A 14,434-nucleotide genomic window follows, 5' to 3' on the forward strand; every position below is an offset into this window, starting at 1 on the left:
TGTATAATCTGAAAACTTAGTCATTAAGCCTGAATGTTTTCAGGCGGCTGTAGCCGAGGGGTCACTAAAGGCATCCGTACTTATGCACGTGGGTTTACGTACGTACTTATGCACATGCCTTTAGTGACGGGAGTTCAAGCCCGTGACTGCTAAATACGGTGCGTTTCTTGTATTCTGTCTATTTATGAACTCTTCTGATCGTTCGGTCGTCCCGGAGTGTAAACAGAAAATTTATTTATTTAATATCATTAATAAATATTAAAAAGACAAAGGGCCTAGCATGATTTTAAATTGTAGAAGTGGGTGTAATTTTTAGCCGCTGTTAACCTTTTTTTTTTTTTTTTTTTACTATATTAACTAACATAGTATTCTATAAGGACACGTTTTTAATTAATTATCTTTCCGTTACTAAGTTTTTTTAAAGTTTTCTGCAGTTCTGATACTATGTTCTTAATGTGTAGCCATATTAAAAGTGAAAATATTGCAAAGCTAAGTGGCATGAGCACGTGACGAGTTTCAATATGGCGTCTCACCGTGGAGGTAAATCTAAATGCCGTAAAGATGACGAAAACATCTTATTAACCCTTGCAAGTACGTACGTGTTAGGATTATTCATTTTTATCCCCCCAAAATATATATTACCCTAATTGTTGTAGTTATTATGTATATGCCCGTTTATTACGTCTATAATTGGTTACATTTATATTAATATGAAATGAAACTGCGAGTATTAAACTGTTGCAGGGCATGCGGAGAATAGAATAGGATGAGATGGATGAAATCCATCCCGTACTATTCTATTTCATCCTTGGAATGAAAGGTTCACCCCTAAAAGTTTTTGGAGATGAACATGAGAAATATTTACTTGCGCATACGAAAAATGAAATTGAATAGTTGTGACCAGTTGGGGGTATACAAACTTCAGTAGTGAAACAGAATTTTGATTTTACTTGTACAGGATGCACTTTAATGGGGAAGGAACAAAAGTTAAATTAAAAAACAAATGCATATAATAAATGACAAATATTAAATAGATAACAGGCATCAAGTGAATTGTAGTATTATTGTAGTAATCGTTTGACCTTGCTTTTGCTTTATTATTTGTTAAGTTTGTATTATTTCTTAAGTTAATAGTAATGCGCATAATAAAAGTTATTAATACTGTATTTATAAAATATAGTAAGTTTTTTTTTTTTTGGCTGGCTCCAGAGGGAGAAAAAGGAATTGAAAGGTGTATCTTGATTTGGCCTCATATGATACTCCTGTGCAGTGTAAAACCTTGCATGTGATGTGACACATCCCCAAGTTCCATTGTGTCCTATTTCAAGATTTGAAAATATGGTAACCCTAGGAGTAAGCAAGAGTCCCAACCCTTCTACAGCCGAACTGCAACTGTAAAATTAGAAATTTTGAAGGTGTAAAATTTAGACTTCAGTGCAGGAATGAAGAACATCATTAAGTTATTACTCATAACTGCCACTTTAACAGATAGGGCTTGTGAATTTAATCTTTGAGTTTGTTGCCATTATGAATAACAGGAGTTAGAGGCCTTTGTGCCCTTGTGGTAGCACTGTTGATATAATCACCGTTTTTTCCACACCATGTGGACCCGAATTTGAATTCTGTCGGTGATGCAAGGTATTTTGTGGGCTATTTTCACAATATGACTGAGTTATTTGGTGTTCAGTAAGATAACATTACTTCATGCCTAACATGGCACTTATAATTTTTATTTTTTAAATTGAGAATAAAAGCATGCCCTTCCCCACAACTTTTCTCCTCAAATAATGGTGGTGCCTGTATTTTCTAGTTTCATTTGATTTACTAGAATTTTGAGGTTAATCAGTGGCTGTGTTACTGAGTGCAGAGATGGGTCCAAAGGGGTAAAAAAGAGAATTACAGTTGCATAAAAAAAATAAGTAAATTACATACAAGTTATATACATACAATAGCTAGTATGAATCAGAGCTGTAATACTCAATATGTTCTACATTGATAATAATATTAGTAAATTAATAAGAGGAGTTTACCTCAATATAGTACGTGGAACACTTCCGTATGATACCCTCCAGAAATTAAAACGGAAAAAACGAAAAAATCGACAACTTACCGGTACATTAAAGTAAAATACAAATAATTAAATAATCAATTTAACACAATTCAAAATCAATTGAAAACAATTAAAATTCAAATTAACGCAATTAAAAGAATCTAACGAAAATATTCAAAACGATTTTCCTTCCTGAAGCTGACAATGCTTTTCGACCGACTGTCGTGATCACAGGAATGAAAATTGATCAGCTTCAGGAAGGAAAATCGTTTTGAATATTTTCGTTAGATTCTTTTAATTGCGTTAATTTGAATTTTAATTGTTTTAAATTGATTTTGAATTGTGTTAAATTGATTATTTAATTATTTATATTTTACTTTTATTATTTAATTATTTATATTTTACTTTAATGTACCGGTAAGTTGTCGATTTTTTTCGTTTTTTCCGTTTTAATTTCTGGAGGGTATCATACGGAAGTGTTCCACGTACTATATTGAGGTAAACTCCTCTTATTAATTTACTAATACATACAATAGCATACAACAAGCTGAGCACCAGTGCTCAGCTTGTTATATACTACTGGGTTGACTGTCTGTTTGGCATCTAATGTAATGTGAATGATTGCATTTCTCCTTTTTTTTTGGAATTAGCTTTAGTGTACTCATTCAGCAGCCATAAACTGTCCCTCCCTGTCCCCCTTTTGCAAGATGTGTGGGTAAATTATGGGAGAAATTTGTAATTAGTTTAATGATATGAAAAGATATTCTGGTATTCCCATCTTTAGAAACTTCCTCGTGTGAATGTAGTTGCAGAATACTTATTCAGCTTGTTACCAACCCAAACAAGATTGTCAGTAGTTATGCCATTCACATCTAGTAGTCCAATGTGGTTCATCCCTTTCCTTCTACTTTAACTTAAGAAAAGCATTCTTTGCAACTTTTCTTTGCATTCTATGCAAAGAGGTTCTTGCTTCTCTTGTACCTTAGCTTGCCTAACCTATTTGGTGGCTTTATTGAAGATTAATTTGTACTTAGTGGAGGTTGCTGTGTTTCCTGATAATTTATAATCATACCATGCATTTTTCTTCTCTGCCACTATTATCATTTTGTGTGACATCCATTTAGGTATAAACCTTGAACAGTATTTCTTAGTTGGTACAAAAAGCTTAAAAGCTTCCTTAACATACTTCCTTAGATGCTTCCCATTTAGAATTTGCAATTGGTAATATCATCAGTTGGGCCCACTGAAAACAATTTAAACTGTCTAGGACCATTGTCATCAGCTTTATGAAAGCAAAATCCCTTCCCTTTACTCTTGACAATACTTATGTAGCTCATCAATATTTTAATAGAGGAACCTCATGGTTCCTTTATATGGAGATTCTGCTAAGTTAATATTCTCTATTATAAGATGTTCTGATTTGCTGATCCACTCTATCTGTATAGTTGTTTGTTATGCTTATAATCATTTTGCCTATGACATACTCCTACACTAATTTTTGTTTTCCAGTGTCACACCAAACTAACTCAGTATTGCACAAGCTGCCCCCATCAATGTGATGGACTGCCTTAGATTTTATGTGCTTCTTAACCAAGAGCATAACTTATTTTCCCTTCCTGATTCCTGTTTGTCCTTCCTATACGTATTGCACTCACCATATTAAATGGCGCCTCCGTAGCCAGGTGGGAAGGAGCAGCAGTGCGTAGCACACGCTTCTTGATTAGACCGGGGTTCGAGCCCGTCACCACCAAATACGGAGGATGCGGAAAGGTCATTCAGGGAATGACCACCGCATATCCCGGAGCAATATGGCCTTAGTTGCTAATGCTCCTAAAAACCAAATAACAACAACCATATTAAATTTTCATATCCTTTTTATCTGAATGGCACAAGGCCACTCAAACATAAGGGATGTGGTATTTGTTTCCTATTTTGCGATGATTGAACCAATACTTCATATTTGTCAAAGTTGTTTACTATACTTCTAATGTTGGTGTATAAGCATGTACCTTTTATTTTTTTGCTCCTGTGTTTCCATTATCCTTACTATGTCTGCATGTGATGACTTGGTCAAATTCATAAAATTTGTTTACTCTGCTCCTAACATTGTTGTACAAAAAAGCAAATATATGTGTTCTCGTTTTTTCTTTTAGCAACCACAGTTTGTTCATGAGGGCCCTCAGCAGACCTTGTAATCCCTGACACTTAGCTCTGGCTGCTGCATGTCCCAACAGGAGCATCACGGGAATCACTTTCTCCTTTGATTGCAGTTGCTGTTAATCTGTCTGTGTAGACAGATTAACACCCTAAGTTATCACTTTTCTGACCCACCAAACACTGCCCTCGATATCATCAGCAAATATCTTTGCACCTCTTCTATTTAAGTGTATCCCGTCCCTGTAAAAGCAGTCTCCTATTAACAAGTAGACAATGCTGAGAAAGAAGCATGCAACCTCCCACATGGTTGAATTAATTGACAAGGCTCTCATCCTGTATTCTCTCAACTTGCAATTTCTCTATTTCTGTGCAAGTGTATATTCATGGGCCAGTCTGCATGTTGTGCAGGCTGAAATCAACTCACAGGGAGGAGGACCCTCTGATCTAGCTAATATGCCCCTGATTGAAGAAGCCTTTAGAAATTCCTCCATTTTATGACATTGTTTGAATCCATACCTCTTTAAAAAGTGACTAAACCAATATATTATCACTAAGGTTATTTAAATATTTAAAGGATTATGCAACTAATTAGAAGGGATGGGCAAACAAGGTTTTTTTTTTTTTTTTATGCTGATGCTGTTTCTGCTTCCTTTCTCTTATCATTTTTGCCATTGTGCTAATGTTGATCAACTGTTAGGCTCAAAAGAAAATGCTCCACAGACTAAGACATCGTTATTCGTTTATGTCTAGCAACTTTCTTCCCTATTGAGTAAGGTATTGGAACCTTAGTACTTTTAGTATCAACTTACACATTGCACTAAGAGTACTAAGGTTCCAATACCTTATTCATGCCAGTATCTAGAAAAGGCGACAATAGAAAACTGAACATCTTTGTGATGGGAATTGAAGAGAATTTGTAAGTCAGGAATTGTTAATCTGACTGCCCTTTATGGGTAGTCTAGGACAGGGACATCCAGCATGTGGCCATTGGAGCCAAACAAGGTCTACCTGACATTAGAATACAAACTGTCTAACACACACCACACCACAGTATGTTAAATACAAGTATTCACTAATCAAAACTGATCAGTGACACCAGAACTGTAACTCTGCACTTTTGTTCAAATAAAGTTGATTAAACAGTTTATTATATTGCTTTTGCATTATTGATATTAAAAAAAAATCCCTATTTTTGAATAGCTAACAGTTATACTAAATTCTATTCATTTATAACAAAAATAATGTTGTGGAGTTGTGTATGAGATGCATTAAAATAAGCTTGAATGATATTCTGGTATTCAGTTTTGAAAATCTTGTTCTGCTGATATGTTTCCTTTAAAGTTAAATTGTATAAATTAATCTCAAGACCAAATCTAAATGAATAGAATTTAATTTATCCATCTTGTATTTTGTAGTATGTTTAATTCATGCACTCTGTTTATAGGAGATTTGGATCCTACTCTTTTAAGTCAAGAAAAACTAGACAGGTCATCTCCAGAATTATGGCCTGAACAGAGTAAGTGGGATAATTCTGTTAAATTTGCTTTAAATAACCTGATATGTAGGTAGTAGTTAAGTATGTATTGAGACTGAATATTGTAAATAAATTAACCCAGTGGTGGGATGAATGTTGGAATCTACTTTAACGTGCTCTCTGTCTTGAGACGTGGCAGTTATATTTCAGCCTTTTCATATGAGCTTCTTCTCACTGCACAGATGTTTCAAGTAGTGGCCTGTGAAACTGAATATAATTTTAAACTTTAATTACTTGCAGCTATCTATTAGATTATTAGGTAGCTTTATATTTCCTTTTATTATACAGTGTGTTTCATAATGGGCCATACTTTTTCTGCACTGGCAAAAAAAAAAAAACCAAGTAGATAAGAAAATACCAATTATATGCATCTCTCCTCATATAGGTAAGTATTCAGTTGACCTTTGAATTTATTCAAACTGTCAGCCTCAACCACCTGCGAGGGCAAATTGTTCCAGCAATCAGTGACTCGCTGGCTAAAAGAAAACTTCCTACATTCTAATCTAAACCTCAACCCCCTGTAATTTGAATTTATGATCCCTAGTTCTGGAATTCTTTATAAGAGTGTGAATTCCACCTTCATTCATTTTACTAATTCCTCCCAGAGCCTTATAAACCTCAATGAGGTCACCTCTGAGGTACCTGATTGCCAAGCTCTGTTGCCCACATAATCAGAGATTTTCTCGTACGGTCGCCCTTTTGCCAATGCCACTATTCAAGTTGCCCGTCTTCAAACTCTTTCAAGAAGCTCACTGCCTTTTTTTTTAAATAAAATCTCCATAATTGAACACAGTGTTCCAAATGTGGTCTTAGAATTGCTTTATTCAACGGAATTATGATCTTCCTATCTCTACAGTATAACATTCAATAAATCATCGATAGGACACAGTGGACTTTCCTGGCTGCCTGTTAATACTGTCCAGATCGTAACCCCCACATCCCTTTCTTCCTCCACTGTTTTTAATTCTACCCCACCAAGTGTATAATTTATTTGGGAATTGCTATTCCTCAAGTTTAAGACCTTGCATTTAGCTGCATTAAAACAGTTGCCACTTCTCTGACCATCTCTGAAGTCTGTTCAAGTCATCTTGAAGAAGCACTGCTTGGCACTGATTATTCACGGCTACCAATCTTTACGTCGTCTGCAAATGTTGATGTTATGCCTTCTAACGTCTTCTTTGTCAATATCATTTATGAAAATGAAAACAACAGTGGTCCAAGAACCGCTCCTTGGGAGAACCCACTCACGACATTACACCAATCGGAAGAATATTCATTAATCACAACCTTCTGCCCTACAGCCACCGAGCAATCCACCTATGAATCTTTCCAGTAATTCAAAGCTGTTCCAGCTTATGCAGTAACCTCTCATGAGGAACTGTCAAATGCTTTGCTAAAATCCAAATAAACTGTGTCATATCCTACTAAGTTAGTTAAACATGATTTTCCCTTAATAAAACCGTATTGTTGCCCATCAGAATGCTGTATCTATCTGAATGTCCCTGGATTGTACTCTTAATCATTGCCTCTAAGATTTTCCCTACCACCGAAGTCTGACTAACTGGTATGTAGTTACCAGTTAGTCAAACAGCTTTACTCTTAGAACTGCCTTTATGTGTTGGTGATACATTAGCACTTGTCTAATCCAAAGGAATCTCCCCTTGAGTTTAAAGATGCCCTCATAATTAACTGGCTCCTCCGTAGCCAGGTGGGAAGGAGCAGCACTGCGTAGCACATGCTGCTTGATTAGACCCGGGTTCGAGCCTGTCACCACCAAATACAGAGGATGCGGAAAGGTCAGGGAGTGATCACCATTATATCCTTGAGCAATATGGCCTTAGTTGCTAATGCTCCTAAAAAAAAACAAACAATCATAATTAACCTGAATGGTTTGATACACTCCCTTGTTGTCTCCCTCAAAACTACCATCAGCTCCAGGAGCCTTACTTGCTTTTTATGATCAAAGATTTTTCTAATAAACAGTCATCTGTACTTATGAAATCACTAATTTTATATTGCTCAGCCTCTTTTCAGCATAAAGGGTCTTTCATCGGTAAAGACTGATGCAAAGTACCTGTTCAATTCATCTGCAACATTAGCTGGGTTACCTAATACTTTCCACACCTAGTGCACAAGGGTCCGATCTTATTAGCTTTCTTCTTCATTGTAATCATGTAAATGAAAAATTCCTTGTCCTTTGCTCTCTCAGACAATGTTTTCTTACACACAGCCTTGGCCTCCCTAACTTTATTTATGGTACTATTACGTAGTATATGTTTCTGATGAATGGCAGTACCTGGAACGTCAGTTTAACTCCGCTGTGTTTCGCTGTGGTAATAATGGAGATGCCTGTAGGTATAATAACAAAGTAAACCTGAAGAAAACCATTTCAAATTACATTAGGAATTCAAATTGAAGAAAATTTGGTTTAGAGTTAGACTTTCTTTAAAAATTAGAGAAACAATTAGAGACAGATAACCTGAAATAGTTAACCACTCAGCTGTTTGCAAGAGAAGGAATTATACAGAAAGTTATACAAAAGAAATTACAAGTAGTTCCTGACTTTACGAGTTAATTTGTTCTTAGCGCGCTTGTAAAACGGGAATTTTTTCCTATAGCTGTAATGTTAAAAACAGGGGTTACGTTCTCAACAGTGAGATTTGACCATAGTAATGTTAAATAAAGGTCAACAAAACAATATTTAATGCTTAAACAATGATTTATTTATCCAAAGAAATGAAAACATATCCTTTAAAATCAAGCAACTTATAATAATAAAGAACTTATGTCATACAAATATTAAAGAATGTTTATTCTTCATCATCATCAACTAAATGCACACTTGTTGATGGTGTTTACTTGTTGGCCCTGCACTCATTGGTTTGTTGGAAACACAAGCATATTCTTCTTCTTCTTCTTCGGAAATGCTTCAAGAGTTATTTGTTTCCAAGAAAGTCTTCTGTTTTCTTTATAAATTTCACGATAGCATGCATAAGCATTTTTTTAAATCTGTAGTAACTTTTCTAGTGCGCTTGAAATTTGAATCTTGTGACTCAAATCTCAATTGCTTTTTCTGTGTTGAAAAGCTTCGTCAAGCCCCTTGAGAGTGAAGGAACGAACAGGAGTTTCAGTTTTTAAATCTTCTCCTTCCTCAGCTTCTTCGCATTTTTCCATTTCAAGGAGGTCTTCATTTGTGAGCGCTCCATTGTATGTTTGAATAATGTTCATATTTTTGATTCTGTTGATATTTGAAAAAAAAAAAGAACTTGTAAAGCAAAAACTCGTAAAGTGGGAACTGCCTGTGTACAGAAAATTTACAGAGTTAGCAAAATTATACAGATACAAAATATTAATAATAAAATAAAAAAAATTACATATTTAAATGGGGGGGATAATCATTACAGTGGATAAATATCCTAGCCCAGAATTAATGTCCAATCAGTTCAAGACATGAACAGGTGTTCAGCACAATAAATTTTTCAAGGTAATGACATAAATTATATTATTGTCATACTTTACCACAAAATCTAAGGAAACAAGTTGCTATTTAAATGGAAATTTAATCACTATTTTCACAATATGAACATACAGTAGACTCAGAATAACGGCACTTTTGGGGATTCAAGGTGCCGTTATTTAGATAATGGAAAAAAATTTTCCATTATCTAAATAGTTTTATTTTTAATATATTTAATGCAGAAATAATAAAACTAAATAAGAAATAGAGAGATTAAGAATGCAATTTTATTATATGCACATAAAAAACATAAACATGTTGATGATCCAATGTGATATATATTCTGCCATTGATACACTCCTACTTACTCCCCATTCTATTTTCTTTATTGTATCAAGTTTATTCTGCATGGGGAGCACAGTGGTATCGTCACCGTCCTTCCTGCACCAGGTGAAAAAGACCCGGATCCCGTCAGTGACATGAAGAACTTTAACATTGACAAATGCAAAGTACTGCATATGGGTAGAAGTAACTCCAGAGAAACGTGCCAACTGTGTCATACTACACTTAGGGTGGTAGAAAATGAAAAAGATCTGGGAGTAATTTTGCAGTTAGATATGAAGTTTTCTGAGCAATGCAGACAGGCCGCCAGAGCAGGTCATGGGGTGTTGTCAATGATATACAGGAATTTTACTAGTAGGGAAAAGATGATTATACCTTTGTATAAGGCAATCGTTGGGCCATGCCTTGAGTACTGCGTACAGGTCTGGACGCCTCATTTTAGGTACCATATGTATGGAGAACTATGGCCATAGTTGCTGATGCACCTAATAAATTCCTAAACAAACATACATACAAACAGCCTCATTTTAGGAAGGATGTAGAGTTGCTTAATTGTGTACAGAGAAGGGTAACGAAGGGGTCCTCTTACCAAGAAAGGCTTACGTTCTGCAAATTGTAGCAGCTGGAGACTGGGCACCTGCGAGGTGATCTGATTGTATAAGGCTTTAAATGGTTTGAGCAAGCTCAATGCTGATTGGATTCTTCCTCTTGCTTAGATTACACACTTGAGGGGGCATAAATTCATATTGAGGAAAGAGTTGCAGAATAGATGTGCAAAAATTTGCCTTTATGCCAGATGGAAGTTTGCTGGAACAAACTTCCATCTGTTGTTGTGGAAGTTGATAGCGTAAATAGATTCAAGGAAGAACTGGAGAAACTTTTGGAGTGGAGAGGTGAATGAGAAGTGGATCATTTTTTTTTTTTTTTTTAGTTGATGCTGTATAAGCTTGCTTTCTTGCATCATATGTCACTTCTAATGCTAATGCTTTTCTGTTGACTATTTTTGTGGATGTGTTTTTATAGTCACATAGAATAAGCTAAATAAGTTTAATAATATTATTTATTTTTTAATAAACATTTACACACATTCTTGAAATACTTCTATTGTTGGTAACTTAAAGTAGAAAAATATCCATTTTTCTATATCTTCATGGTAGAAAGAGCAAATTATGAATTGCAGTGAAAAGAAACAATTTATTATAATTACTATTAGCAATAAATGGGGATAAGTAATTTTATAATCATGTATTATTATACTTCCCTTAAAAAGTGACCTCTAACCGTAGATTTTTTTTTTTAGTTCCTGGTGTTTCAGAGTTTGCTGCCATTGTATCTGTAAGTACATGTTTTATTAGAATTTTTTTATTTTGTTTTGTTCTGCAAAATACAGTTCCATTGAATTAATCATAAAATAAGCTTCACTAAAACAAATAAATGTGACATACTAAGCAAAAATGAATACTCACATGCTGCTTTAACCAATAAATGCTGAAACTGGGGTTACATTTTTATTTATTTATTTTTTTATAAATAATTTCCACCACTGTAAATATTAATATTTCAAGATTTGAAAGCCACTCTTTCATTGCTTTCTTTATCTTTAAGTAGCAGAATTTGATTCTCATCCTGCTGTGTACTTCCCCTTGCAGTGACCTTGGAAAATCACTTGCTGTTTTAAATATTGGCATGTTGTACCAGCACTATCTTATTTTAATTGACCTGAATATCCTGTGGTTTTCCTGAAACATGGTGCACTATGACCAAAATAAGCAGTCCTGTTTCCAAAGCAAACAACTATTTTCATACATTTTTACAACTGGAACATCTTTATACAGAGTCACCAGAAATGACTGACACATTTTGTTAATGTTTTTCTCTTGCCCAGGTAAAGTAGGAGTCACTGCTTTTAGTGAGATTGTGCAAATAGGCTAGGGAGAATCAGTTCATTATGGAGCATTGGTACATTTCAATGGTACACAGGGCGCCTCCGTAGCCAGGTGGGCAGGAGCAGCAGTGTGTAGCACACGCTTCTTGATTAGACCAGAGTTCGAGCCCATGCCCACCAAATACGGAGGATGTGGGAAGGTCAGGGAATGACCACCGCATATCCCCAGAGCAATATGGCCTTAGTTGCTAATGCTCCTAAAAACCAAATAACAAACAAACAAACAATGGTACACAGTGGTTTTCACAATTAAGCCACTTGTAATACAGCATAATTTTTGGCAGCATTTTAATGTTTATAATGTGCCTTTCATAACCACAATCCAATTATGGATAGCTAATTTTATAATCACTGACATTATAACAGACTTAAAGCTGTCGAGCAGTCCACGTACTGTAATGTGCCTGAAAATGTAGAAAACTTGCGAGTGTTGAACAGAGTCCGAGGTGATCCATTCAGTCTCATGCCTGTATGTTACATTTGTCAGAGGCTACTTTAGGATGTATTCTTCATGCACAAATTTCTTTCTTACAAAATGGCTATTCAAAAACTCAGTGCAAATGACAGTGAATTGACCAAACTTTTGTATGCCCTTTATGAATATAAAGTGGACAGTAGCAGGAACTTATAAAGAAACTGTTTGTGAGTGAAGAGGTACATTTCATTTGAATGGCAATGCCACATAAAGAATTATGCTAACTGGGCTACTGATGATCCATACATCAGTTTGATGAACTGCCACCGGTCTGCTGTTTTGATTTTTAAAATAATTGGTCCTTTCTTTTTCCAAAATTAAAATGACCAAACAGTTTCAGTAAATGTAGAATTTACTGTGATATGAATTTACTGTGATATAACATATACAAGAGCAATGTCTCATATGGGAAGAGGGAGTATGAACCTTTTATGTGAAGTCTTTCCATCCAGACTAGCTCATTTCTTGCATTAGAGATGCCTGATTCCCCTGTTCTTACATCACTTGACTTCTTTTCAGGATACCTCCAAGAAACTCACAAATGTGTAAATAAGTATATGTGAGTGAGTTTGTTCTGCATTTTTTTCAATGAAAATTTTCCTATCAAAATATGTCAGCTGTTTCCAATATTCCATGTATAAAGTTGTGCATGAACTGAGCAGCTAGCTATTATTGTATTAGTTAGTGACATCCATGGAGATTGGTGACTTTTTTTTATATATGTCTTCTTTTTTTTTTATCATTATCATTAGCATTAGTTGAGGCATATGATGCAAGAAAGCAAGGTTATGCAGCATAAACCAAAAAAAAAAAAAAAAAAATTCCCATTCAACCCATCGAGTCACTCCAAATGTTTGTCTAGTTCAGCCATAATTTATTTAAGCTATCAACTTCCACAACAACACATGAAAGTTTGTTCCAGCAGTCAACCATCCATTGGCTGAAGGCAAACTTCCGCACATTTATTCTACAACTGTCTTTCCTTGATTTGAATCTATGCCCCCTCGGGTTCTTAGTCCAAGCAAACGGACGTTTCCCGTCGGCATTGAGCCTGCTCAAACCATTCAAGCCTTTATACACCTCAATTAGATCACCTCACAGGTGCTTAGTCTCCAGCCACTGCAATCTGCAGAACTTAAACCTTTCTTTGTAAGAGCATCCCTTTGTTCCTCTAACCAATCTTGTTGCCCTTCTCTGTACTCATTCTAGCAACTCTACATCCTTCCTAAAAAGAGGCCTCCATACCTGTATACAGTACTCTAGGTGTGGCCTGACCATTGCCTTATACAAAGGGATAATCACCTCCTCTAGCAAAATTCCTATATATTGACAAAACTTCATGACCTGCTCTGGCAGCCCACCTGCACTGCACAATTAGGTCTTTTTCATTCTTGACCTCCCTGGTTTTAGTATCTCAGAGTTCTCTTGGGTTACTGCTACCCATATGCAGTACTTTGCATTTGTCAATGTTAAACTTCAGTTGCCACTTCTCAGCCCATCATCCTAACTTTTCTAGATCCTGTTGCAGTAGCATACTATCTTTAGTGTCATTAACAACCCTGCCAACTTTTGTACTATCTGCAAACTTGGACATTAAGCCTGATATACCTTCATCGATATCATTGATAAATACACAAAACAACAATGGGCCCCAGCATCGAACCCTGGGGGACTCCACTAATAACATTAGTCCATATAGAGCAGTGTCAATTTATTATCACTGTCTGCCTTCTCCCACTCAATCATCCTTTTATCCATTGCATTAACTTTCCCTTAATGTCATACCACTCCAATTTGTAAAGCAGTCTTCCCTGTGCAACAGTATCAAAAGATTTCCTGAAATCCAAGTACAGTGGATTCCGGTTATTTGGGCCACCAGTTAATCGGGGCAGCCGTTTATTTGGGCAAATCTAAAAAAAACAGAACCCAATTGAGAAAATAGCCAGGGTTTACTTCGCTTAATTGGGACAACATGCCATTTAATCGGGGAAGGAGACTGCAGCACTGAAGATTACCCTACAGTTATCTCCGACCCAACCACGTGGTACGGTCGGATTTCTGGAGGTCACAACCATAAAACAAAAACAATTAGCAGTCGCCTATTTATTGGGCTTTTCTGTTTAGTGCAATCTATTATAAATGGATAGTAAACTCGATCTTATTGAATTTGCGGTAATACCGACATCTAGAATTCTGTGGGTTATTATTATGGTGTGGGTTAAATGTGTTTACACTTTCATGGAATCTTCAATCATATAAAAAAATTAATTTTCAGAATCTTCTCTTCATTCCTATTTTTAAAGCTTCGTAATTTGTTACTCCGTTCTCACTTGCATGTATTGTGTTACTTGCAATTTGTGTGTGCCGTGTTCTTGGTTATGGATTGCTTATCTTTTTACTGTTTTAAATTTTAACCCCCACCCACAAATGTCAGTTAACAGAAATGTCAACCAGTTAGTATGTACATATTACAG

General features: G+C 35.6%; 1 protein-coding gene across 1 annotated transcript in view; it reads left to right on the forward strand.

The window, feature by feature from the left end:
* Positions 1-521: 521 nt before the first annotated feature.
* The window catches only part of lin-52 (DREAM core complex component lin-52), a 49,316-nt gene continuing 35,403 nt past the window's right edge, over positions 522-14,434 (forward strand). The window contains exons 1-3 of the mRNA XM_090379858.1: positions 522-591; positions 5,652-5,723; positions 10,841-10,875. Of these exons, the coding sequence (XP_090235984.1) occupies positions 522-591; positions 5,652-5,723; positions 10,841-10,875 (177 nt within the window). The remainder of the gene's footprint in view (positions 592-5,651; positions 5,724-10,840; positions 10,876-14,434) is intronic.

This window comes from Mastigoproctus giganteus, chromosome 8 (assembly GCF_048544385.1).
Source record: "Mastigoproctus giganteus isolate SK-2022 chromosome 8, ASM4854438v1, whole genome shotgun sequence".
Lineage (NCBI taxonomy): Eukaryota > Metazoa > Arthropoda > Arachnida > Uropygi > Thelyphonidae > Mastigoproctus > Mastigoproctus giganteus.